The sequence below is a fragment of the Pollicipes pollicipes genome, unplaced genomic scaffold, assembly GCF_011947565.3.
Source record: "Pollicipes pollicipes isolate AB1234 unplaced genomic scaffold, Ppol_2.1 Scaffold_2555;HRSCAF=2994_pilon_pilon_pilon, whole genome shotgun sequence".
Classification (NCBI taxonomy): Eukaryota; Metazoa; Arthropoda; class Thecostraca; order Pollicipedomorpha; family Pollicipedidae; genus Pollicipes; species Pollicipes pollicipes.
Genome location: NW_023596136.1, coordinates 10,673,931 through 10,698,192, shown reverse-complemented (window position 1 = coordinate 10,698,192; position 24,262 = coordinate 10,673,931). Strand labels below are relative to the sequence as shown.

The following is a 24,262-nucleotide window of genomic DNA, read 5'->3' as shown; positions in this document are numbered from 1 at the left end:
ATGACAGGTAAATGTCGTATTTTTCAGCAAATCCACTTTTTGGCTCTAAAGCAATCACACCTACGAGGTCGTGCCTTTTGATGACATGAAGCCTAAACAGGTGATTTCTTGTTCGATTCTGAGAGCCACGGTTCATATGTCGATGCGTTTTGAGCATAGTCGTACGATACATGGCTTCATTAACGCAGCAATGTCGGCCAGCCGCGCGTATCCGCAGCATCGTTGGCTGTCGCCCGCCGGCCGTAGATCGCAGGTGCAGCGCTCCTCAAAAACCGCCGCTGCTCCGGAACCAGAAGAGCTATGTGCGCGGTTTCTGTCAAATTATGTGAAATGGATGTCTCATAAGGTGCTGAAGGGTGCTAAGGTGCTCTTCAGACCTGCATTTTTTCGCCATCATTGTACCACGATGAGAGCAGTTCAAAGGCCGGTGTAATGCTATACCGAGCTCACCCTCCCCCCTTCCCTAATACGCGCACGGGTGGCCGGCTGGATACCCTTAGCCCCGGTGGATGCCCGCTAGATGGATGGGTGGATGGTGGATGCCCGCTGAGATCTCAAGACTAAGAGAGCTAGACACCAAACTCTCAGGGTGAGTTGGCCTGTGTGTGAACTCACCTAGGTCAAGGTTTGAGGTTTCTAGGTCATGGCCTTCGGGTCAAATAAGGTTAAACAAGGTCAAGCTCCAGATAGGTCTTCAAAGTTCTCCCAGAACCTAGATGTTATTTTGAAGAAGAGGCCATATGCTCAATGAAGGTGCGTGACCTTTTTTGACCTTTTTAAGGTCATGGTAACCAAAATCGTTTAAGACTGCTTTGAGTTTTGCGTTTGAATAAGCGATAAAGATTACGTCAGAGATTATGTTTCTCAAAAGCAAAGTGCTGGCCTGGCTTGCTTTAGGTCAGTGACCTATTGCGACTTAAAATAAGTCGATGGAAGATATAAAATGCGCTTCCTGTTATAAATAAATACGAAATGAACACCAGAAACTAGCCCATTCAGCAAGCCCTGCAGTAAAAAAGCAGCTTGGTTTTGACCTTTGTCTGATTTTCGTACCTGAGCCTAGGTCAGTGGGATTTGTTCATTCAGCTGTTGTGTTGCCTAAAAAAGTATTTAAGAGCTGTATGACCTCGTCTAACACTTCATTGTTGTCATATGTGTCGATTTCTCAAATGATAGGGGGGGGGGGGCAAAGTGTTGGAAGTCTCCATAAGAAGACATATTCGAAAAAGTCCGACAAAGCCCACTTGTGTTTTGGTTTCTGGCCATCCATTACATATACATATACCTCTGTATATATATATATATATATATATATATATATATATGTATATATATAAACTTCACCAACCATACAGTTTTATGAGCTCATGTGTGTAGCCACAGCAATCGTTGTGGCTACACACTGTAGCAAATGTAAGGCTGGCCGTTTGCATCAGTTTCGTATAAACGCGCTTGTTTTATCAGGTTGGAGGGGTGAAATTATATATCTTACGAACTGAAGCGTGAAATATGTGCGCAATTTACCATTCTTTACTGCTGTAACTATTTGGCGTATATATTTATGCATTCATAAGAAAAGTCCCCTCAGTATGTCTGACATTGCACCCCGTTTACATGAAGCTTCTCAACATTTCAGAAAATGTCGTCGGTAAGCCATATGTGTTTCAGTTAATGTAAAACCAACCATAAGCATTCCGTCACGTATAATTTCAGAAAATGGCTCACAACCTTTCCCTTGAAACTCTTTGGCTCATGCCCTGCTATTGATGTTACCTTTCCTCGCTCACTTAATCAAACACGCATTGCGAGCCAGCTGTAACTCAGGAGGACACTGTTCCAGGCTGTTGTGCCGCTGACGAGGAAGTGACTCTAATCCGCTCCGGTTCGAATATATGGCATCTGAAACGACTAAAATGTCAATATCACGCGTAACGCAGGTGGGTTGTAAAAGTGTTGCTAGTTGGGCTGGCTCCTTAGTGCCCACGCTCGTCTGGGAGGGTTCATCCTTTGTTCAGAACCGAGAAGTGGGCGAATTACATAACAAAGCTTTGATCAGGGTTTCAAGCCTTAGAATACAAACCTCGATGCCCTACTCTGTGGGCCGTGTGGCGTCGGCCTCTTGTTGACATTAGGTGGTGGCCCGCGAGCGGGTGAAAACTGCAACGTTTCTTATAAAAAGTATCTTTGTGCGCAATAGGACGTTAAATCGCACGTGTGGGACGTACTTCGGGTGCATGTTCCACCTGAGCAATTAGTATATATATGATAGGAGCAGAATTATCATTCACAACATTGGGAACCGGTGCCGGAATTTGGTGGTGGAGCTGGAAAAGTGAAGAAAAACTATCTCCTTTTGCGTTGCTGACGCTTTAAATCTATTCAGAGAACAAGCTCAAAATCTTATATATGAAACGCACTCCCCAGCATAATTTTTGAATGGTACGAATTCACTTTGAAATTATTTCCGAAGCATTATTTCACGACGGCTGTTCTCACGCGTCAGGCGCCCGCCGCCCGGTGTTGGCCCGCCAACGCCGCTCGGTTTGACGAAAATTGCAACGGCGACAGTCGGCACTCGTGTTTCTAAGATTGCGAGTACGCAAGCTCAAAAAATTTTATTTGATTTTTTTCACATGTTGCTCTGTGACAATAATGGACGGAGGGGCGTAACTTCCTAGAATGGGTTGGGGGAGGCTGAGCAAATAAAGACCTAGCCTGCCCTCGAATCCTGATCACTCCTTGGATTACGGCCACTTTGATTTGCGTCCCTGATGTCAAAATTAAACTTAAAACAAATCTTTCGTCGCTTCAAAGTTGTTTTAATGTCGAGGAATCACTTCCGTTTTAAGCCGATGTGACGGTGATGAAGATGATATAAGAAGATGATGACATAGGTCGTGATGCTTTTAGGACCTGTACTGTACTGTACCCGCAATCCAGACCGAGCTACATTTTATTGGCGCAGTGTTTCCTTTCTCGCTTATGTGCATCGGGGTCGGGGGTCCAGAGGAGCATCGAGGGGGCTTGAAGAGAGTGTTCCACATTTGTAAGTTATTTAACTGAAATAGTCATTTTGAAGATTATTCGGTGCAGTTCACAGTTCTACCTTCTTGGGACCTAAAACCCTCCAGTTTCTTAGCTTAACGCTCGCGAAGATGTGCAATTTCTTCGTGCTGACTTCTTCAAGACCATTCAGCCATGCATCACGTGATATTAACGTCATTCAAATCGTGCCACCCCATAGGCCATGTGGCGTTCAAATCCATTAAGAGCACTTTCGTTAAGTCATTCAGATCTGGCGTCCGTGTCCACGATTTTCAACTCTAGTGGACGTCGACTGGCTCTCATTAAATGTTGGGCGGGCTGTATAAGTTTCCGTCACGGATCACGTTTTGCGTTACGTAATATAACAAACTTCACATGATGGGCAGTTGTTACGGAAATGAGACGTGAAACTGAATACCTAAAGAATAGCGTCATAACTGAACACATAAATGCAATTTAACTTCTTAAACTCACGGGGAATGCGCGAAAATACCACGAACAACAGTCAAAACACGAGCACATAACGATGCTTGGCTTAGCACACGCTTCCGACACCGCCATTACCATCTTTCGGCGAGCTGAAGTACTACACGTGTGTGCTAGGGTGGCAATCTCGCACGGCCAGTTTTAACAGCATCTCAACGTCATACAAATGTTCCATGACGCAATCAGACAATGATGGACTGCAACGCAGATTACTGAATTGAGAAATTGTGTCATCTAGAGCAGTCTTTTCTATTTTAAAAATGTACCAGTAGTTACAAGTTAACTGATTTCATTTCATCTAATGCTTGTTTCAACATTTTCGAATGTGGAACATTCCCTTCAAATCAGCATTATGGCCGCGGCTCAGGCACTCTAACAGCATACAAAGTGGCACCGCTTGATGGTTGTCCTGGTTTCTGTTGACCTTTTTCTTAATTTTTAACTCATTTTTATCCGCCCTATTGAACACTAAGGAAGCCTCTTACCTTTTTCCGAGTAAGGGGCCCAGTGGGTAGAACACTAGAGGCACATTGTTTCCCAGTCAGGGGCTGAAGGGTCGTTCCGTCTCAGCCCGAGGTGCCTACTGGCTGCCTTTCTGGCGATACAGGGACATGTTTGTATGAGGATTGGTCGCCTGCCTGACCTGGAGGCTACTGACCCGGAAATTTTGGCCTGGATCGACGCAGGTGTTCTCATTGACGCAAAACATTCACATCAAATCACATCGCGCCACACAAACAACACAACTTATCGGCGCGGGTGTCCAATAACTGGCACAGAGACTCCAGTGCAGCATAACGGGCCACCAGCTGAAATGGAATGCAGAGCTCCCAGTTCTGCAATGAAACCCCTGACTGACTGAAACACGGACCTGACCCTCTATTGTTTCATTATGGACTTTCGTCGCAACTCATCATATCCACTTTCATTGCCAGAGGTGCCCACGCAAAAGGCTTCATAGCATTCGGGGTCCAGTCTCTGTCCCCGTTCAGCGAGTGTGACCCTGGCCGACTCGGTGCCTCTTACCGACACAGAACCCCCTGTTAGGCACTGTGGACCTCTGACCGACAAAAAGCCACGTTGTTTCAAGAGTTCCGACCGATGCAAATCGCAGGTTCAGGCCTTGTTCTTGCTCGGGAAACGGCCTCCCAGAGTGCAGACAGACACGGAGTCGATTATTCGATTATTCTTTGTTGGTGGTCTCTGCCTAAAATAGAGACCCCATCGTCTTAGGGTGTCGCCAAGCGGCGTAAAAGACTCTCTGACTGATTTATCAAGGACCCGGTTCTGCAGACAGGGGGACTTAGTGTGACCTACAGCGAGCCCTTCGTACCTTCCAATCAGGCACTTGATCGAAGGCCCCTCTGCGGGCCCCTTCAAACACCGCCCCAGACCGATTCCGGGCCCATTGCCATACATGACCCTCGTTACGCACTGTGATCCCCAGATCGACACAAGGGCCCCTTCATTGTCTCAGGTCCCCGACCGATGTAAATCGTAGGCCAAATCGTAGGCCCCGGCCTTATCCCTGCTTGGGAAATGGGCGTTGAATCCTAAACCTGGCGTTGGAGTAATGTGGTGGCCAATCCGTCGCGTGTCACGGCCGATAAGCCTCGACCACAGAGGTGTAGTTTCGAAAAATAGGCTATGGGAACTGAGCGGAGAAGAAGCCCTAGCTTTAACTACGCTGAGAACATGTTTATTCTGATTTGACCCACTTTCCTCTCAACAAACTGGAGTGTGATTCCCACCCAATGAGTAGGAAACTACAACACTGCTTTAATACTTTTCCTTCGCTCCGCCTCGGCAGAAGATGTTGTCGTTGGGCATCATTATCATTTTGTTCGGCATCGATCGTCGAAACTATGTTTCGGTAATTGACACGGGGTCAATGCTACCTGGCTTCAGACGTTATTGGACGTGTGCGACTTTGAAAGTGAAGAGTGCTATTTGATGTGCGTTGCTATTAAAAGCTGCCACGGAAACCCCCGGCTGGTAGCCGTAAGGCGGACTGCAGACTGCAACGTAGCACTCGCGTTAAGCATTTTCAACACGGCTAATGCTATTTTGGTGGTCATTGCCGGACGACTGTCGCTACTGGCTTTGGTCGGCCGCTGTCGATCGTCGAGTTTTTATCACTGTTTCATGGAACATTCACGTCGCATTGCATGTTGGCACATTTCAAGGGCTCTTTCGAACGTTGCAGACTAAAACGTTGTCCACGTCTCAGGATGCCAACCCTTGACCAGTTTGTTTTCAATTTACAATAAAACATCGTATCGCATCGTGGTAAAATAACGCAACTTGCTGCAGTCCCTGAATCTTTCAACATCATTAAATAATGTCAAAACAATCAGACAATAGCACAAAACGATATGACATCCAACACGACACATTAATCGTGCAACTAGAAGCATGCATTGTGCAAGAAAACCCCAGAAGATACTCAAGTAAACACGGTACGAACGCGGAGCTTTCACGGTATGACTACCTCAGTCAGCTGCACTCGATTAAACATGACATCGCAGTTTTTATTTATTTATTTTTGGTGCTTTGACCTGTGAAAAAGTTAGTAGAAACCTTTTTTAGATTTCAGATAGTTTTGGTTTTCCATTCGCAGTGCCCTGCTGCAGAAAGTTTGGGAGGCCAAACTCACAGCTGGGGGGGGGGGGGGCAAATAGGATATTGTGGGGTCAGTGGCCCAGCCAAAAGAATACAAATCGGCGCCCGTGGTTGCTGCATCAGTTAGACTTTGACCCCAGTTAGACTGACCCCATCCGAGCGCGTGTTAAGAAAACAATGGTCGCGCAGCCTTGTGGCATAGTTATAAATAAGTATATTATGCTTACATATTTCGCAATTCCATTTTTAAATGCACCTGCTTAACACACACAAATCATATTATCCTTTAATCTTCATTCGCAACAGAATATCACGCAATATCTCGACACCTAGCCTCTCTGCGGTTTTGCTGGTTTCTCGTTAGCAGGGACCCGTCTGCGTCTAATAAACAGAATGCGCGGCACTTGCACTTGCGGGTGGAGACCGGGCCGTTTTTAAGGTTTTTCGTGAACATCTCTGTAAGCCCAATCGAATGGTGTCTAATTCGAACCAATCGAACTGCACGTATAGCAATTAGACTTTGGCCCCAGCTGCCTAACCTTGAAGGAGCTTTGGATGGCACGTATCTTGCTCAACTAAGTTAAAATTATGTTCTGTTGATACTGGTATGCAGAGAATTCTACTGGGTTGATGTTTGTTCAACTTTATGGAGTGGTTTGGAAGTTAGGCCACCATCTCGGCCACGACCATGGTCACTGCCGCTCAAAACCTTTCAAAGTTTTTCCATGAATATTTGTACAATGTGTGCATGCCTTGCTCCCATAATTTCCTCGAGTGTCAAACTTGTCATTTCCTATCGAATCGTGCCCATTTTGTTGTCACCAGACGCTGAATGCAAAAGTAAGACCTTGGCAGCGACTGCGGCCAAAACCGTGGCCACATTTTAGATAGACCACTCTGCAGCACTCTGTCTATAACCTCCGACAAACACTTCTATCCTTAAACAAAGCCGTTTTTGCAATTATTCATGACATTTTGTAGCTATGTGACCAGTTTCCTGGAGAACGGCCAGCATTAATTCACCGTCGCCGATAACCACTGTCGACCATTTGGCGTTGAAATCGATGTAGATGAAAGAGTTTAGCATAAGTGTCGCCTGCTGAAGGATACTAAGCCCTATGTAATTAGTCCCCGTGGAAAGGCTCACAGAGACGGGTGCGGAGCACACGCGGGTTACATTAGACGCCATTTTGGTCGCCTAATGCACACGGGCTAAGAGGGCTATCAAAAACACCATCACATTTGCTGACAGCAGGATATTTAGAGCGAGCTTAATTGAGGCAGCCCTCCACATTCCATTCGATAGGCAAGTGATGTGCATACGTTACCAACCACGTTTAATAGAATACGGGGAATTGCGGGATATAGTTACGGGGAATACGGGCTCCACTTGCTCGTACAGCGAAACGCCAACGTTTCTACATGCGCTCTGTAAAAGCCCATACTGCAATCATTAGTGAGTAAAGACCAATAACACGCCCTGAGTTTCGACCTTCTGGGAGGATATGTTGTAATATGATCCGATTCGTCGTATTTTGTTTCCATTTTCGCAATGTTGTCGCAAATTGGCTCGCAAAAGTCCGTTTTTTGTCACGGATCGTGTACGGTAAATCGCAAGCTTTTTCATGGCTGCTGGTGTGGAGTATATCGCACAAACTATTCTTCCCCTATATCTGCAGTGTAAACAAGGGAAGAGAAATAGACTCAGACTCTCGTCCACGGCGAACGGCCGGATCCCTACCTCAAGCGGAACTTGGAACACCATTGAAAAACTGTGGAAGAGAGCGCCGTTAAAATCCGCACACCTCACGTATTCCATGCGCATGTCAAACAAAATATTTTGCTTCAGGCTGTGTCGGCTCGTCGCGCTTTGACACCCCGGATACAGAGCCAGCCTGACGGCAACTGACAACATTGTGTTGTTCGTGGGAAGCGAGTGGTAACTCTGAGCTCAACACCAGTATACAAGGAAAATGTACGTAGATGCAGGTTAGTTTTAATGAATCCGCGACCTTCTCATGGCCCATGATAGCCTTGTTTTATCTTGGGTCGGTCGTATGCCACGTTTTTACATGAACTCTGATTCGCAACACAACCTTCCAGCATTCTGCTTATTTAACGTTCTATGGCTCAGAAAGACATTTTTGCGACGTTGAGCACCTCAGCATCACGGCTGATTTAACCTGGAGAGTTACCGTATGGCCAATAGGGACTTCATTGGACATAGTTGGCTTTCCTGGGCGCCAGTCTATTCGCCGGGTTGTGTTTTGTGACTCTGGCTTAAGTTAGGGCGAAATAGCAACGGTGTAGAACTCCGCCCGTCTTGGCTTTCCCATCCCCCATCTGGCCAGCAACATGGAGGAACTAGCTGCATCCCGCTCAAGGCTTAAAGCTTAAGTTTGAAGCTTAAGTGGAGAGTCGCACCGTTGAGCCATATTTCGAAAGCATACTGGCGGAACTTCGGGACCAGGTTCGCATAATAATAACACGGGATGGTGCCACTGCAGCAGCAGTAATATGCAATGAGAATATTCATTTCAACTTTGTTCGAGTCTGTGTTAACATTTTGTGACAGCACTACCCTTCTTTTTTTCTCGGCAGCCCCAAAGCGTAGCCCCAGTCCGCGATAGCTGACAACAGCAGAATCTGCTTAGCGTTGTCTCCAGCTGTTACGGAACAGAATTGCTATCTCTGACCTGTTACGCCCGCATATTGCGAGCCTTCGGACTTAAAAGTGGAGATTCTGTTGTTATGAATGATGACAGTTTAAATGAGTATCTGTTATTATCACAGTGGGTGGCGAATGTAATTCACGGAGAATCGCATTGGTTAAATTGACTGCATTGGAGAAACGTGTTGGCACAAGTTTGAATTGGTGTAGCACTATAGACCATGTGATACGTTTGGTTCCCAACGTCAAAGTCCGCTTCGAAACAGCCTACTGTGGGGAGAAATTATTTTTTTAAACGCCATAGGGGAGAAATCAAAACCATAACATAGCTTTTTGTTGACTTCGTATAACAATGGCCTTATGTTGTACACATTTTTTTCCTAGATAGAGTGTCCCAAGCTCGTGCAGCATTCATTGTAGATACTTTTTGAAGAACTAGTATATGGCAAATGTTACAAAGCACACACGTTGGAAATGCATAGGAAATAAAAAGCATTACTTTCATAGTGATGAACAGAGAGCCCAGTCAGAATTTTCCCGCCCGAGCGGCTACTTCGACTAGAAATTCTGAAAAATTCAACAATATTTCGAGAAAAGTTGCATTGCCGATCAAATCGGATGTGTGGGATGTAAGAATGCGTGAAAAGTTCGAAAAAGATGGCAGTCTCCCTTCAAGGTTTAACGAAGAAAGAACCGTTCTTCCGGGAGATGGGTAGCCATGAACTACGATGCTCATGCTCTTGAGCATTGATCTCACCACGGAAATCTAACGGATCAGGCGTCAACTTGCACTGCCTGCAAGCAACTGTCAAATCTTGAAAACATCGGTAAACATTATAAACGCGCCAAACAGCAGAAGAAGAAAAAACTTTCGAAGATATCCATCTTCGAAAGTTGAGCGTCTACGAGCGTCTTGCTACTTGTAACGACTTTGCTTCCTGCTACACAATATTTTGCTGGCCTTTCTTGTAGATGTTAATCAAGAACAGGAAAGCGCCCGTTCCAAATACGTCCGACGGTTTTCGCGTCAGCTGTGAAGCTGCCGACGCCGACTGAGCCGAAGCGTGCAGCCGGCGCAGGCTGTGAAGTCATCCGGGAGGACAAGTGATAGGCTTGCAGGAAAAAAATACTTTTGGCTGTATGCTTTTTCGTGAGCTTCTGGGAACTATGGTTGATGTGTAACTCAGGCCATCGTTTGGGAGAGAGAGGGGGATGGGATGTCCAAGAAGAAGCAAGTTATATGCAAGTTTAAACGCTAGAACGTTCGGCGTGCTCATCAAAACGCGTCAGGTTTCTGTGTAATGATAGTCAAGATATATGAGAATGTAGATCGTTTAGATCTACAAGATGTAGACGAGGGAAGACCGTGGTCCACCCCAGACGCATGGCGAAGAGAACGACGATCTCGTGAGCGAGAAACACCAGCCCTTTTAGCACCCCTCCGGCGAACGCTGTCAGTGCTCACCAGTCATTACCTCTACTTTGTTAAGGTGGGGCAATTTAGCGTCAATACGAAGGTATCAACCATACCATCACGTCATTATCTGACAATGTCAATGATGGCCGGCTCATGCCCGGCCAACGATTACAGCCGCAGACAGACGGCTGCAAACGAGCCTGCATAATGCTGCTGCCAATACCGTAGTGTAGTGAGCTGATCGTTAGCACCGAGGCAGCTCGCCAGCCTCGGCGAATGGCCAACAATGGCTGCCATCAAACGGGCCGTAAGGCTGGTGCAGCGGGCCTGAGCATAGCTGATCGACCGACAATGTTTGTTTCAGACGCCTGCAGGGAGACATCGCTGGCCGGGGCGGTGTCCGCCCTGATACGAGCGGACGGCGTGGCGGCGCCGGGCGGCGTGACGGTGCTGGCGCCGCCCAGCCGGCCGACCGACGCGCTCTGTCTCAAACGCCGACTCTGGGCAGCTGGCGTGCCGACCGCCGACGTGGTGCTGCACGCCGAGCACGTCCGCAGCACGCTGGCCGTGCTGGGTACGGCGGCCGAGGTGGCGTCGGCGTACCGGAGCGCGCGCCCACCCGGGCCCGTCCACCACGTCTCCTGGTTCCTGGGAGTGCGCGGGAACGCGTCGGCGGCGCTGGCGCTGCTGCAGGCGGTGTTGCGCGAGTCACAGCGCGTCACGCTGGTGGTCTGCGACGCGGCGTGCCGTGTGTTCGCCGCCAGCTCGCCGGGGGACGGCCGGCCTCGGCTGGAGCCGATCGGCGCCGGCGCCGGCGGGCTGGCGGCGGCGCCGGACTGGCGGCTGCGTCACCTCGGCGGCCGCCGGCTGCGGGTGCTGCTCTCATCGCCCCGCGACCCTAAAAAGCCCTGCCGCAGCACGCTGTTCGGCTACCGACCGCGTCCCGACGGCGGCGCGCAGCTCTGCGGCTACCTCGGCCAAATGCTGGCCCTGCTGGTCGCCCGCCTGCGCTTCCGCATCGAGCCCATCGTCACCAAGGGCTGCGGCATGGTGTACCGCAACGGCTCCGGGTACGGCCGTGTGGCGCGACTGCAGCGCGGTGAGGCCGACCTGGGTGTCGGCAGCTGTACGGTCATGTACGAGCGCGTGCGCGCCATCGACATGGCCGAGTGGCACTGGACAGGCACCACCACCTTCGCGACGGCGGCGGTGCGGCCACAGCGGCCGGCGTTGCTGCTCTTCCAGATATACCAGCCGTTGGTATGGGCGCTGGTTCTGGCGCTGGTGCCGCTGGGCGCGGCGCTGCGCTGGCTGGCGGCCTGCGCAGAGCGGCGATGCGGCGTGCCGAGCCAGCGCCGCTGCTGGCCGCAGCTGCTGCTCGATTCGAACGCCATGCTGGCCGGACAGGGCGTGCCGTCGCTGGGCGGGCCGGGCAGCGCCAGCCGCACGCTCGCCGTCAGCATTTATATGGTGACGCTCACGCTGGCGGCCGTGTACGCCGGCAACCTCACGGCGTTTCTCTCGATCCCCCGCTGGCAACCGGCGCTCGACACCCTGCAGCAGCTGGCCGACTCGCGCGTGATGCCGCACGTTCGTGCGCAGTCACAGCCAGTACCACATGTTCGAGAACCAGACGCGAGGCGTGCGCGGCCAGATCTGGAGCAAGATTATCGCCTGCGCCGACTGCGTGCACGACAGATCCGGCTTCTCTTTCCAGAAGGCGTTCCTGGCGCGCATGTCCGCTGGTGACGTCACAATATTTCAGAGTCCCCGCGCGCTTTCGACTCGCGCCAGAAAGTACATGAGATTGACGAATCAGACACAGGCTGGCTGCCCGTATCACCTGGCGCGGGAAACGCTGCGGCGCGACTTCTACGCGCTGATGCTGCAGAAGAACAGCAAGTACAAGCCGCTGTTTGACGAGCAGATCCGGTGGCTGAAGGAGTTCGGCGTTATTCAGTACCTCTACCGCCGGAACGTCCCTCCGGAATGCGAGGACTCGGCTGCGCGCGGAGCCTCCCAGACAGTGGACCTATACGCGCTGCGTGGCGCCGTCTTCTGCTGGCTGGGCGGCATGGTGGCCAGCTGTGTGGCCTTCGCGGCCGAGAAGTTCGCCTTCCACTGCCTGGGCGAGACCATCTGCGGCGTGGTGCTGAACGTCGGGGGTCGCCGCGACCGGAGCGCGCACAAGTACCGGCCAGGGAGCGCCGACCCGGCCCGGAGTCTCACGGACTATCGCCTCTGCGACACGGCCCTCCGTCAACAGATGTTCGAGTACGAAATTTGCGTGGCCGAAACCGATGTTTGAGTACATCTAAATGTTACGCTGCCTGCTCATGCTTTGTGTGTGCTTAGCCGTAAGTGTCCAGTGCTGCATACATGTCGACAGATTCCTTTTAATTATTGTCATATTGGCCTGTCCCTTCAACCCGGACCAATATATGGAACTAGCAAGCGCCAGGCTGATAGTAAACCGAAGAAGTCAGCAGGATCCAAGATCCAGTTTCAAAGTAAGCGGAAAGGTCTGGCAAGAATCAGGACCTGGCGTTTTGCTTTGTCAAGAGAGCTAGTAAGAACACACATCCAGCCTAGAATAGGAACCGAGATCCGGCCTGATATTCTGTCAAGAGATCCAGCAAAACCGGAATACCTGAAATATGTAGAGGCCCAGCAAGAACCAAGATCAGGCACAGAATTAAGTTGGAGATCCAACGGTAAACATCATCCAACCATCATCGCCACTATGTGTGAACTGTGAAACTTTCCACACGCATATGTTGAATGTTTTATTCCAATCAACGGGTGACATGCTACGCGATAATAAGACAAATGCAGCAGTGATCAAAGCACACCAAGGGCATTTTAAAAGCCAACGGAGACAAATTCCGTCCTTCTCGTCCCATTATTTAACTTTCGATATGAGCGCAGCGCTACTGTGCAAGTCAACAGCGGCCGGCAGCAGGCGGTGTCAAGGTCAGGCCGCACGACACCAGAGTGCCCTGTGGGACACAGCCAGAAAGGAGGCGGCTTCAAAGCGCTGGTCACTGCGGACCGCGTGACACGCACGCTCGCAGCGAAGCACGACCTGCGACTCGCCTTATCGCATGGGATCTAGCCGAACGCTACAATAAAATTAACGTCTGTATAGCCTGCCGGTAGCACAGTTGATGGCGTTTTCGATAGCAGATCGCAACGTTCTGAAAGCCCACGCGCGTTAGAGATCAATATTTAGTCTGATTGAACCCACAGTAGCCCATAAGCCCCTGTCTTTGTGGCGCATGAAAATCCCCGAAGGCTTTCAGCCTTCATCCTGGAAATGAAGGATACCTAGAGGAAAATAAAGAAATGTACTATTATAAATGTATTCATATAATAAATAAATAAGGGGGAGTCATTTGCTGCATATATGAGACAACGCGGGTGGAAATAATTGCATGAACTTAAGCATCCTTCAGTTGACCAGAGGTGGTAGAACGCAGTGCGTCATCGCCATCGATTTTAACATGAACTGGTCGACAGCGGCAATTGCCGAAGGCAAGCTCATGCCGTCGCCGGTCGTCGTGCCACTAGACTGGCCAAGCAGGCAGCTGCAAAACGTGACCCGATCGATTCCGATAAACAGTTTTACAGAAACACAGTGGATGTAACAGCCAGACGGGCGGCCGCTCCTGTGATTGCCTTTGTCCGTTGGTTAGATAGGGAGTTCATCTACACAAAGAGAGCTGAACCGATGTGACCGAGAGCCCTTTAACCTTTGGCTGGTGTCAACAGTTTCAAGGTCCTGAAATTGAGGGAACATTTCGCAAGTGGGTATAAACCAGGTATTCGGTGACACGTCTAAATGAAGGATCTTCATCGTTTTTAGGGTCCTATGATCCACATTGCCATCATTCGGCCTTGCCAAGTAAAATAGTGGGAGGCGCCCTGAGGACTGCAAAATTACGTCACACGTAAATGATATTATTCCTAGGGCCAGATTAAACTTCGGTCGTCCTATAGCCTTGTCATTGATGGAACGAAGTCGTAAGGATTGCAATAATGTCTTAAAAGTTTTTAAACCTCACCCTACGAAGGGCCTCAAAGACCCTCCCCTCGAAGTGTTTTTTTCCGGAAATAACTCTTAACGGCTTTCAGCATAGTGCTGAAACTGCGGGTACCAAAGCTTGCATCATTTTTACATATCTTGCGAAAATTTGAAAGATTTTGGCTTGGATGGCGCATAATCTATGACTTCTTTTTTTATGTCATGTCGATGACATTTCGCTCCAAAAGTGGACAGAGGCCATCAGAGGAGACTGCATCCCTGGGTTGTCTTTAAGAATCTGAGCCTGGGTCGTCGCAATGTTTTTGATGAGTTTCAGATGGTGCAATGGCGGCCTCTTGCGCTATCCGTGTATACTGGCATCTTGTGTGTTAGAGTCTTTTGACGGGCTTTGAGCCGCTGCGTTTACCAATGCTAATTTATGCAACTTAAAGGCCTTGCACTTATCGAATAAAAGTGATAATTCATTTTAGCCAGGAGAAAACTCTTCTCAAAACTTCCAATCGTCGCCCAGGATCAAACGGTTATTAATCAGGGAGCTTTTGTTGGGAAAAGAAAAAAATATAGCAAAAACCATGCCTAGGAAAATACAACTGCCATCAATTGGTCCTCTCTGAATATTACAATACCTACTTTCGGCCCCGGGAAAGATCTTGAATAACCCCGTGCCTGAAAAGTCATCCCAGTGGCCCTGTGTTTTTTTAATTTTTACAACTATTGCTTTCTTCATTCCCATGGCTTTTAACTTCTCATGGTGCTGATCAAAAGTAATTGCATGGGTACTAAAGTTATGTGGTTCTTAGGTTTGCGTATCCCCTACATGGTATTTTCACACACCTACATGCTCTATTGTCCGTCATTACTTGGCTTATACCTACATGATCTATTGTGTGGCATTGCATGGCTTATATCTACATGATCTATTGTGTGGCATTGCCTGGCTCATTTTACCGCCGCGCATCGGCCCTTACAGGTTACACAGGCGTCATGCAGCGCGGCAAGACGTGCCACGCTGACCCGCCCATAAAGCTGCGCTTGTACCGGGACCGTGGCCGGCCGACCGTACCAGGCGCAGCCGGCGAGCGTGTTGGCCCGGCTCGCGGCCGATCATTACTGCTGCGTGCGGAGGCCGCCGGGGACGCATTGCCGCTGGCCGACCGCTCGTCGTCGACCGGTGGTTTCGCAGCGACGCGTTTATCGCACCAGGCTGATTTCGGCGGCACACATTATTGGATCTCTGACAGACGAGGTCACCATTTGCAATAGCCGCCTTCGCACGTAGCTTGTTGGTTGAAAAATCCAGAGAATGGAAACTTTAAAATGCATAGATTAATTAGGTTCAAATGCTTAATGATATAACGTAATACTATGGTCGAGATCTGTAATGCACTATGCTAAAATGCATGTATACATTCTGGACAAAATGCGAATCGCGCGCAAAACAGTTGAGTGCTAAATTTGTACGCGAAATATCCATTGCTCTTCATATGGAAGCAAATCGGCTGAAGTTACACGATCACAGGGCGTGACTTGACGCTGGGTTATCTTAAATATATTGCGTGTCTGTAGTGGTTGGCACTCCACTTACCCTTACCACAACAAGGCATGGCAGACTCTGAGCGGATGTTGATTTTTGACGGAGTTGCCTTTGGTTACCTACGATGAAGCGTCGTGTGATATCGGTGGGCAATACGCCTTTTCTATAAACTTGAGATAGTTAACATTGTCATGACTAAACTTATATAGCTATTTGTTTCTGTCATGGCCGTTCACCCTTGCAAAGTGCAAAAGTGACATGACATTTAACATTTCTTGGCTGGACCAGCGCAAGCATCGTTTTTTCACGACGAACCTTTAAGCATATCGGAGAAAAGAACAAAAACTTCTGGCAAAGGATTAGGTTAAACGGGCTTATGCTGCCCGGTGCAAACCAAGGCCGGGAGTATTCTGGCATGCGTTGCGTCAAAATGGCAATGGATCTCAAACTGCCCGGGCATGCCTCTGCTTGGAACAGGCATGGGCGAAGGAACAGGGAGGAGGGCAGGGGCCCATGCCTCCTCCACTTTTCAAGGTGGGAGTCAGCAGTGTTAATTCCCCCCCCCCCTACACACACACTTTTCAGATTAAGGTTGTGTTAAGCTTACTTTTGCACCTCATTTAAATATACATGCCGATTTACCTAGTTCACCAGCCATCTTCTTCAAGATGCGTCACCTTTTTTGTTTGCTTATTAGCCATCGCTTAGTATCAGGGCCGCGGGCCGACGCCACGCGGCCTATGGAGACTGCAACGCCTGGCGTTTAGGTCATGACTTGCGAGCGCGCTTGTTCAAAACCATATAACACAGTGTTTTGTCAGTTGAACATTTTAAGACGAACTTGGCTTAGTCATGTTAATGCAAGCTTAGGACCCCACTTCATCTACAATCTACGTTCAGGGATCCCCCCAATACCCCTGAAGGATAAAGAAAAACGCGGCCCACCTTTGCCGAGCAGGGATGTTGTTGCGTCAATGAGGGTTCTTGTGCTGATCCGGGGCCAAATGCGCGGGTCAGAAGGCTTCCCATATCAGGGAGGGGAGCAATGTGATATGATATATCCTTCCAATGGCCTCCGTGTCGACCAGGAACTACCGCCCCGTGTCGCTAAAATGACAGCCAGAAGACGCTTCGTGATGGTATGGAGTAGCCCTTCAGCTCTTGACCGGAACCGGTAATGTACCCCTGGTGTTTTACTCAAGGGGCTCCTTGCCCGCAGGGAAAAAGGAGCCTCATTATTGTCGAGTAGAGTGGAGGTCTCATTATTGTTGAATAGAGTAGATTGAGATGAATCTAAAAAACGAACAAGGCCATCCCATGTTTACCTAAGGACGTTCATTTTTTTTTTCAGAATGAATTAGTGAAAACAGTACATCAAAATATTTGAACACGCCCGCCCGCAACCTCGATGGTAAGGAGAGCGATGGTCTGTGTTGCAGCTTCCGTAAAACTGAACGGCGTCGGTCACTGCAAGTGCCGCCAGACGGCGGCCGCCGTGCTAATCTGTCTTCTGGACAGATTAATAGTTACAGGAGCACGAAAAATAGAGGATCTGCCTTTACTCTTCCAGTTCCGCCACCAGATTCCAACACAGCTTCGAGGTGCTTTAAGGGCCAGTCCGTTCTTATGATCAGTCTAAAAATCGCACACGTGAAATATGCGCCCGGACTGCCCTGTAGATGTAATATGTGATGTCCTGAAACGTTCAAAGGTACTTCTTTCAGAGGTGTTATCATTTTCGTCCACCCGTAGGCCACGGCTCAGTATTAGCTGTTGAGCCGTCGCTGCGCGGTCTACGGAGATTGCAACGTCTCGCGTCAATGTTTTTTTAAACTAAGATTTGCGAGTACGCATGCTCAAAATTATGCCACATAGCTTTTATTAGTAAACGATGCAAGTGTTTTGAGGTAACTATTTCAAAACCGTTATCATGTTCGTCCACCGGTGGACTGTGACGAAAAGTTAACCACTAGAGCTCCGCGGACTGTTGGGACTGCAACGCCTGGTGCCGAGGTTTTTGTTGCGAAGGTTTGCGAGCGCGCATGTTAAATACCACGTCATATAAATTGTATCACTAATTGATTCTGACTGAATGTTAAACATTTCCAGACGAACGAGGCTTGGCAATGTTAGCGCACGTGGTTGACCACTCGATCTGCAATTAAAACTTTCACCCTAAATATTCGATCAAACATATCGATCTACGATCTGCCTTCGCGATGTCCTCAATGTCTGTAGAACGCAGATAAAACATTATGACAACGCTTCTGAATTCTATCGGTTTAGAAAGAGTTCACTAAGCCGTCGCGAATTAACGATCCCGGTGATTTATTCCATGTAGTCGTTAAACGCCTGATTGCTGCAGTTGATTGACATTAACACTCGCTCGGATGAGGGTCAAATTGACTCGGCCCCCGAAGTTTTTTCCACGATGGTTTCAGCACGGCGGGGCCCAGCCGCGCCATGTTTTGCATAGCTGTAGACAATTGAATAGCGGATTGCTTGGCATATACAAATTTAGATGTACTTTGTAAGGTCGCTGACCTATGGCAAGTCTAAAGTCAGGCCATCGTTTCAGCGAAGTCAACTTCCAGGGAATCGTTAAATTTGATTGCAACAATACAGTGTTAGACGAAACCATACATTTCTGAGATGCCTTCTTAGGAACACAAACATTGGATGAGCAAATGAAGTTGACCTAAGGTCAGGTATAAAGGTCAGATCAAGGTAAAAACCAACCTGGTTTATTACTCTGGGGCTTGCTGTATGACACAGTTTCTGGTGCTCATTTCGAATTCATCAATAGCAGGAACCGCATTATACATCGTCCATGGACCTCTTACAGGTCAGAATAGGTCATTGACCTAAAATGACCTTGGTCATTATTTTGTTTTTAGAAACCTACTGGCTTTCGTAATTCTTGTCGCTTATTCAAATGCAAAACTCAGGGCAGTCTTGTATGATTTTGGTCATCATGACCATCAGAAGGTCCAACAAGATCACTGACCTTAACTAAACATGTGATCTTTTGCTTAGTAACAGTTATCTTCCAGTTATCTTCCAGGTTATGAGGGCACTTTAGAGGCCAATTTGGCATTTGACCTTGTTCAACCTTATTTGACCCGAAAGTCGTGACCTAGAAACCTCAGACCTTGACCTAAGTGAGTTCACGTACAGATCAACACACCCTGCAAATTTGGTGTCTCTAGATTTTTTAGTTACCGAGATCTCAGGGGGTCCAAACTGACCCCCCACCCGAGCGAACAGCATCTAGCCGGCCATCTGGGCGCGTGTTAAAAATGCAAACAGAATTGATTTGACGGTAGCTTTTGCTTTATGTTCTGGTTACAACGCAACAGTAACAATGAAACGAAGCAAACCGCATCCCTGTTAACAAGTAATCTATATCCGGAGATTTTTGTGGGGTGTCACCATAAAGGGGGCTTTTGTCAATCCAGTGTTCCTCTTAGCAAGGCCCTGGTTACCCCCTGCCTTCACACAAAAGTAAATCAAGCCATCTACTCCCAATAACGGGCAATGAAATGTTTGTTGGGCCAATTCATACCTAAAGTAGGGAGCTTCCCGTTGGCATTTTTCTGGGGTGGTGTGATGTAAGGGAAGATAATTCGGAAAAAGGTACCGCTGCAGGTGTCCAACACATGTTTTACATCCCAACTAGTAGCAATGCTGATCCAGAAATGTGCAACGAAGCAACCATATCATTAGTTCGCGGTCAGTCATTCGGAGACAGCCGGGGCAGGACAGTGGCCACCGACGGCTGGACGGGAGCAGGGGCTCAAACAAGCAATATATGACAGAACGGCCTTCATTCTGTGGCTTGGTTTTCAAAGGACAATCTTCAGTTCTACGGCTTTTGTCACCCTGGTTTTTGGCAGTTTGAAGCCTGCGAATTTGTTTCCGCCTAAAATGCCGCGACAAGTCTTGTCTCTTGAAAAGCATCCAGGGAAATGAAGGCGCATGCAAAATATGTTGTACTGTGAGCCATCGATTCACTTTTAAAATTCTCACCAGCCTATGCTCAGGCCATATTTTGGCATCTACCCTGCGGAGACTAATGCGTCCTCGATGACCCAAAATGCCTACCCGCTCGTGGAATTTCGGCCCCTCAGGAAAGACAACGTTGAAATGGACGAATAATCTGTGGGAAGTGGATAGCATTAATTCCAGAATGACTAAGAGCCAGATAGGCAACAGTGTGCACTATTGAGAAACAGCTCTAGATGCGTATCCATAATAGCAGTCATTACATCTAAATAAAGAGCGATAATCTCCATCTCTCATCAACCGCATCCCTGTAAACAAGTAATCTATATCCGGGGATCTCCGATCATCGGAATTGTTTTCCAGAAAAAGTTCCTGAAGTACGCCCTGAGCTTGCCCCCCCCCCCCCCCCCCCCACTTTTTGATACGTTCCTACGCCAGCGGTGATGATGATGATGATTTGGGTTTTGGGGCGCACAACTACGTTAGCCATATGACTCCCATAACCTACTTTTTATCAAACAGTTGCCTGAAAAGCGGGGAGATAAGGTTTCGTTCGATATATGGCATGGATTTGTATGTCTTCAAGATAACTAAAAATGTGACCGTCATTTACTGAGCTGGAGTCATCTCCCAACATACCATAGAGCGTTTGACGCACGGACCCAGATCCAAAATGGCGCATACATTCCGAGGCGAGGTGGGCACAATCTGTCAAGACATGTCGTTCGGTGTAACCATCCCCGCAGCGAGGACGCCGCGGTTGGTCTTCCCCGCATAACAGGCATCGGTGAGTTGCGTATGTGTGTCCTATTCTCAGACGGCATAGCGTCATTCCTTCCCGCCTCGCCTTACGACAGCTGGACGCCCATGGTCTCAACCGGGGCTTATCTCCCTCAGTTTATTGGCAGCATGCACATCCCAATTCGCTTGCCACTGCTTCAACATGAAGGCAGATACCACTGCATACAGGTCGTCAGCGGGGAATGTCATAGTAAGGATGCCAGATGTGGCACACCTTGCTGCGGCATCAGCTACTTCACTATCCGATGTGCCAGCGTGGCTTGGAATCCAGCAGAATACCACCTGTTTCCCGAATCGCGACAGGTGAAGTAAGAAGAGTTAAAATGTTATGAACGATGGAATGTGATGAATCCAAGTCTTGCAGTGCCATAAGGCTACTAAGAGAGTCCGATAAAACTAAGTGTTGGTCGTCGCTGTCAACTTCTAGAGTGTTTTAAGAATAGGCTATTAGCTCGGATGTGAAGACCGACGCGTGACCAGGCAAAGCAAAAGACCGTGTGATAGGACCTTGCACAAAAGCACCTCCAACAACGGCATCTGGTTTTGAACCGTTCGTGTAGGTCTTCTTGTGATCCGGGTATGGCGCAATCAACTCCAAAGACATCAGCCGAAACTCATCCGGAAACACCTGCCTCTTCTCGAAATGAGAAAGTGAGACATCTACCGCTGGTGGATAGAGCTTCCAAGGAGGGGCCTCGGGAATTTCATAACGAATCACGTGCCGTGTGCGAATGCCACACTCGTGTAAGAGCATGAAAATCCTCACACAGAAAGGTGCGATCTGATGTACTCTCCCAGTCAGAAACATGCGTATTGTGCGGCGAGAGAAGACCCACTTGTATGTTGGGTGATCGGGAAACTGCGCCAACTTACAGGCGTATCTCATGCCCAGTATCTTTCTCCTAGTGGATAAAGGGGGCTCGTGGGCCTCAACAAGGGGGCTCGCTGTCGGAAAGGTCCTGAATGCACCTACTGCGATACGTAAGGCAGTACGACGTATGGTGTTCAATGAGCGCTTTATTGGTTCACAAGCGTCGTCATAAACAAAAGAAGCATAGTCGAGTTTGGATCTGACAAGAGTGCGATAGAAGAGCTAGAACGTTTTCCTGTCCGCACCATATGATGTGTGTGCAATGTACTTCAGGACATTCAGGGTTTTAAAACACCTGGTTCGCGATGCCTTTAAATGGTCTTTGTAAGTAAGGCGACGATCAAATTGCACGCCTAATAAACGGACCACGCCGCGATACAGTCGCCGCGATCGCCGCGATACAATCGGATCGCTACATCCTGGTAGCGACCACAACGGCGACAAAAGCGCACACCCACCGTTTTCAACGTGGAGAAACGAAAACCATTCAGCGTGGCCCACCTCTCCAGACGAGCTACAGCTAATTGCAACCGACGTTCCATCGCTGAGGTCAGAGAAGAGCTGCACCAGATTGCAAGATCGTCGACCAACAACGAGCGACCAATAGACTGAGGCAATGCGTCTCCGACGTCATTGATCATGAGCGCAAAAAGCGCGACACTTAAAACGCCACCCCGGGGCACACCACTCCGTTGTAAGAAACGATCAGAAAACTGATAACCAACACGGACGCGAAAAAAACGTTCCGCTAAGAAGTTCTGTAAAAAAAGCCCATGTTACCACGAATACCGTGCTTAAAAGCCTTCATAAGTATACCATGTTGTCATGTGGTATTGTAACCGCCCTCTATGTCAAAGAACACAGCTCCCCCATGGCGACGCTGTTAAAAAGTAGCGCGGACAACAGTTTCCAATGTAAAAAGATGGTCCAGTGTGTAAAGGTGTTTCCTAAAACCACACTGAGAATCAGTCAAAATGGGATGTTTCTCTGAAAACCACAAAAGACGACCATTGACGAGTCTCTCCATCAGCTTGCACAGTGAAGGCGTAAGAGAGATGGGCCTGTTGTGAAGCGGACCGTTGCCGCTCTTACCTGTCTTTAAAAGGGGCACCACAACAGCCTCTCGCCAAATGTTTGGAAATTCATCTCGTCCCCAAAGACGATTAAAAATGGCCAAAAGAACGTTTAGTACGCAGATGGATAGATGTCGAATCATGTCGTTATGTATCTCGTCAGGACCCTCTGATACGCCCCGAAGCCTGCTAACAGCTGCCCTCAGTTCCACCATTGTAAGTGGTTCGTTGTAGGCAGGGTGTACAGAGGTGGAAAAGTCCACTGGACTGGCCTCACAACGCGCATTATGACGCAGGAACTGGGGATCAACGTTACTGTCTCCAAAATATTCCGCAAGCGCACGACCGATCTCGTTAGCGACGTCAGCAGGCTGCAAAATGTTCCGCCCACCAATCTCAAGAACCGGTGGAGGACCTGCGGAAAACTGGCCAGAGATATGCTCAATCTGCGACCATACTTGCGACATAGGATTGACACGATTTAGGCGTCCCACATATTCTTGCCAGGATACGCGCTTTGCCTCCCGGATGGTGCGCCGGGCCAAAGCACTCGCTTTCCTAAATGCGATTAAATCATCGGTTGCGGCGTGGCGGTCGAAGGCCCGAAAGGCCCGCCTACCTGCCCGGATCACAGCTCGGCACTCTTCGGCCCACCACGGCACCGGGGTGCGACGAGGAGCCCCAGATGTCTTTGGGATGCTTGCGCTCGCTGCACGTCAAAGCGCGGGCGTGAAGCGTTCGATCGAGTAGTTTGCATCATCCACGGCCTGTGCACCAAAGCCCATCTCTAGCTGAGACTCAAACTCACTCCAATCTGCTTTTTTGAGATTCCATCGTCGTGGTCGGGGACCGAGAACCGCTCCGTCGTAGTACTCCAACCACACTGGGAAGTGGTCGCCTCCCATAGGGTCGTCGGCTATAGTCCGCGTAAAAAGCTGCGCGAGCTGTGGACTCACAAGGCTTAGGTCCAAAACCGACGTCTGACCTGACGGTAACGTAAAATGCGCCCTAGATCCCGTATTCAATGCACAGAGCGACTCCTCGTGAGTAAATTACTCTAAAGAACGTCACCGCGCGTTGCTGTCATCACAACCCCAAACGGTATGGTGTGCGCTAAAATCTCCCAAGATAACCAAAGGCGGGGGGAGCTCTGCCATCAACTGTCTGAGCCCCAAGATAACCAAAGGCGGAGGGAGCTCTGCCATCAATTGCCTGAGCCCCAAGATAACCAAAGGCGGAGGGAGCTCTGCCATCAACTGTCTCAGCTGCACCAATGAAAAACTGAGCCCCGGGGTAAATACACTGCGCATAGGGTTACAAGGCGATTAAAATGTACACGTGCAGCAACAGCTTGGAGCGAGGTTTGCAACATCAGCTGCTGCGCAGGCACACTGTGGTGCACTGCTGACAGCACACCACCGTGCGCCACAGTGTCTGGTAGCACATTTTTTCCAAATATTGAGCAACCTTTGATGGTGCAGTGAGAATCCGGCGACAGCTTCGTCTCCCGGAGGCAGACCACAACCGGACAACGGTGACTAAGCACAGCGTGTAAGTCCTGGGCACTGATTCGTAAGCCTGTACAGTTCCATTGCAGAATAGCCTGCATAAAACCTGGTTAAAAATGAAGCTGAAAACTACGAAGCTAAGAACAAGATGGGCTGCGTTAAAAGGTGACATAAAACTGTTACG

General features: G+C 49.0%; 1 protein-coding gene across 1 annotated transcript; it reads right to left on the bottom strand.

The window, feature by feature from the left end:
- Nucleotides 1-21,909: 21,909 nt before the first annotated feature.
- LOC119108689 (uncharacterized) lies at nucleotides 21,910-23,727 on the bottom strand. Its single transcript, XM_037232318.1, has 3 exons — nucleotides 23,642-23,727; nucleotides 23,075-23,128; nucleotides 21,910-21,916 (listed from the first exon to the last, which is right to left on the bottom strand). The coding sequence occupies exons 1-3, from the start codon at nucleotides 23,725-23,727 to the stop codon at nucleotides 21,910-21,912; spliced, it is 147 nt and encodes a 48-aa protein (XP_037088213.1).
- Between the last annotated feature and the right edge of the window lie 535 nt (nucleotides 23,728-24,262).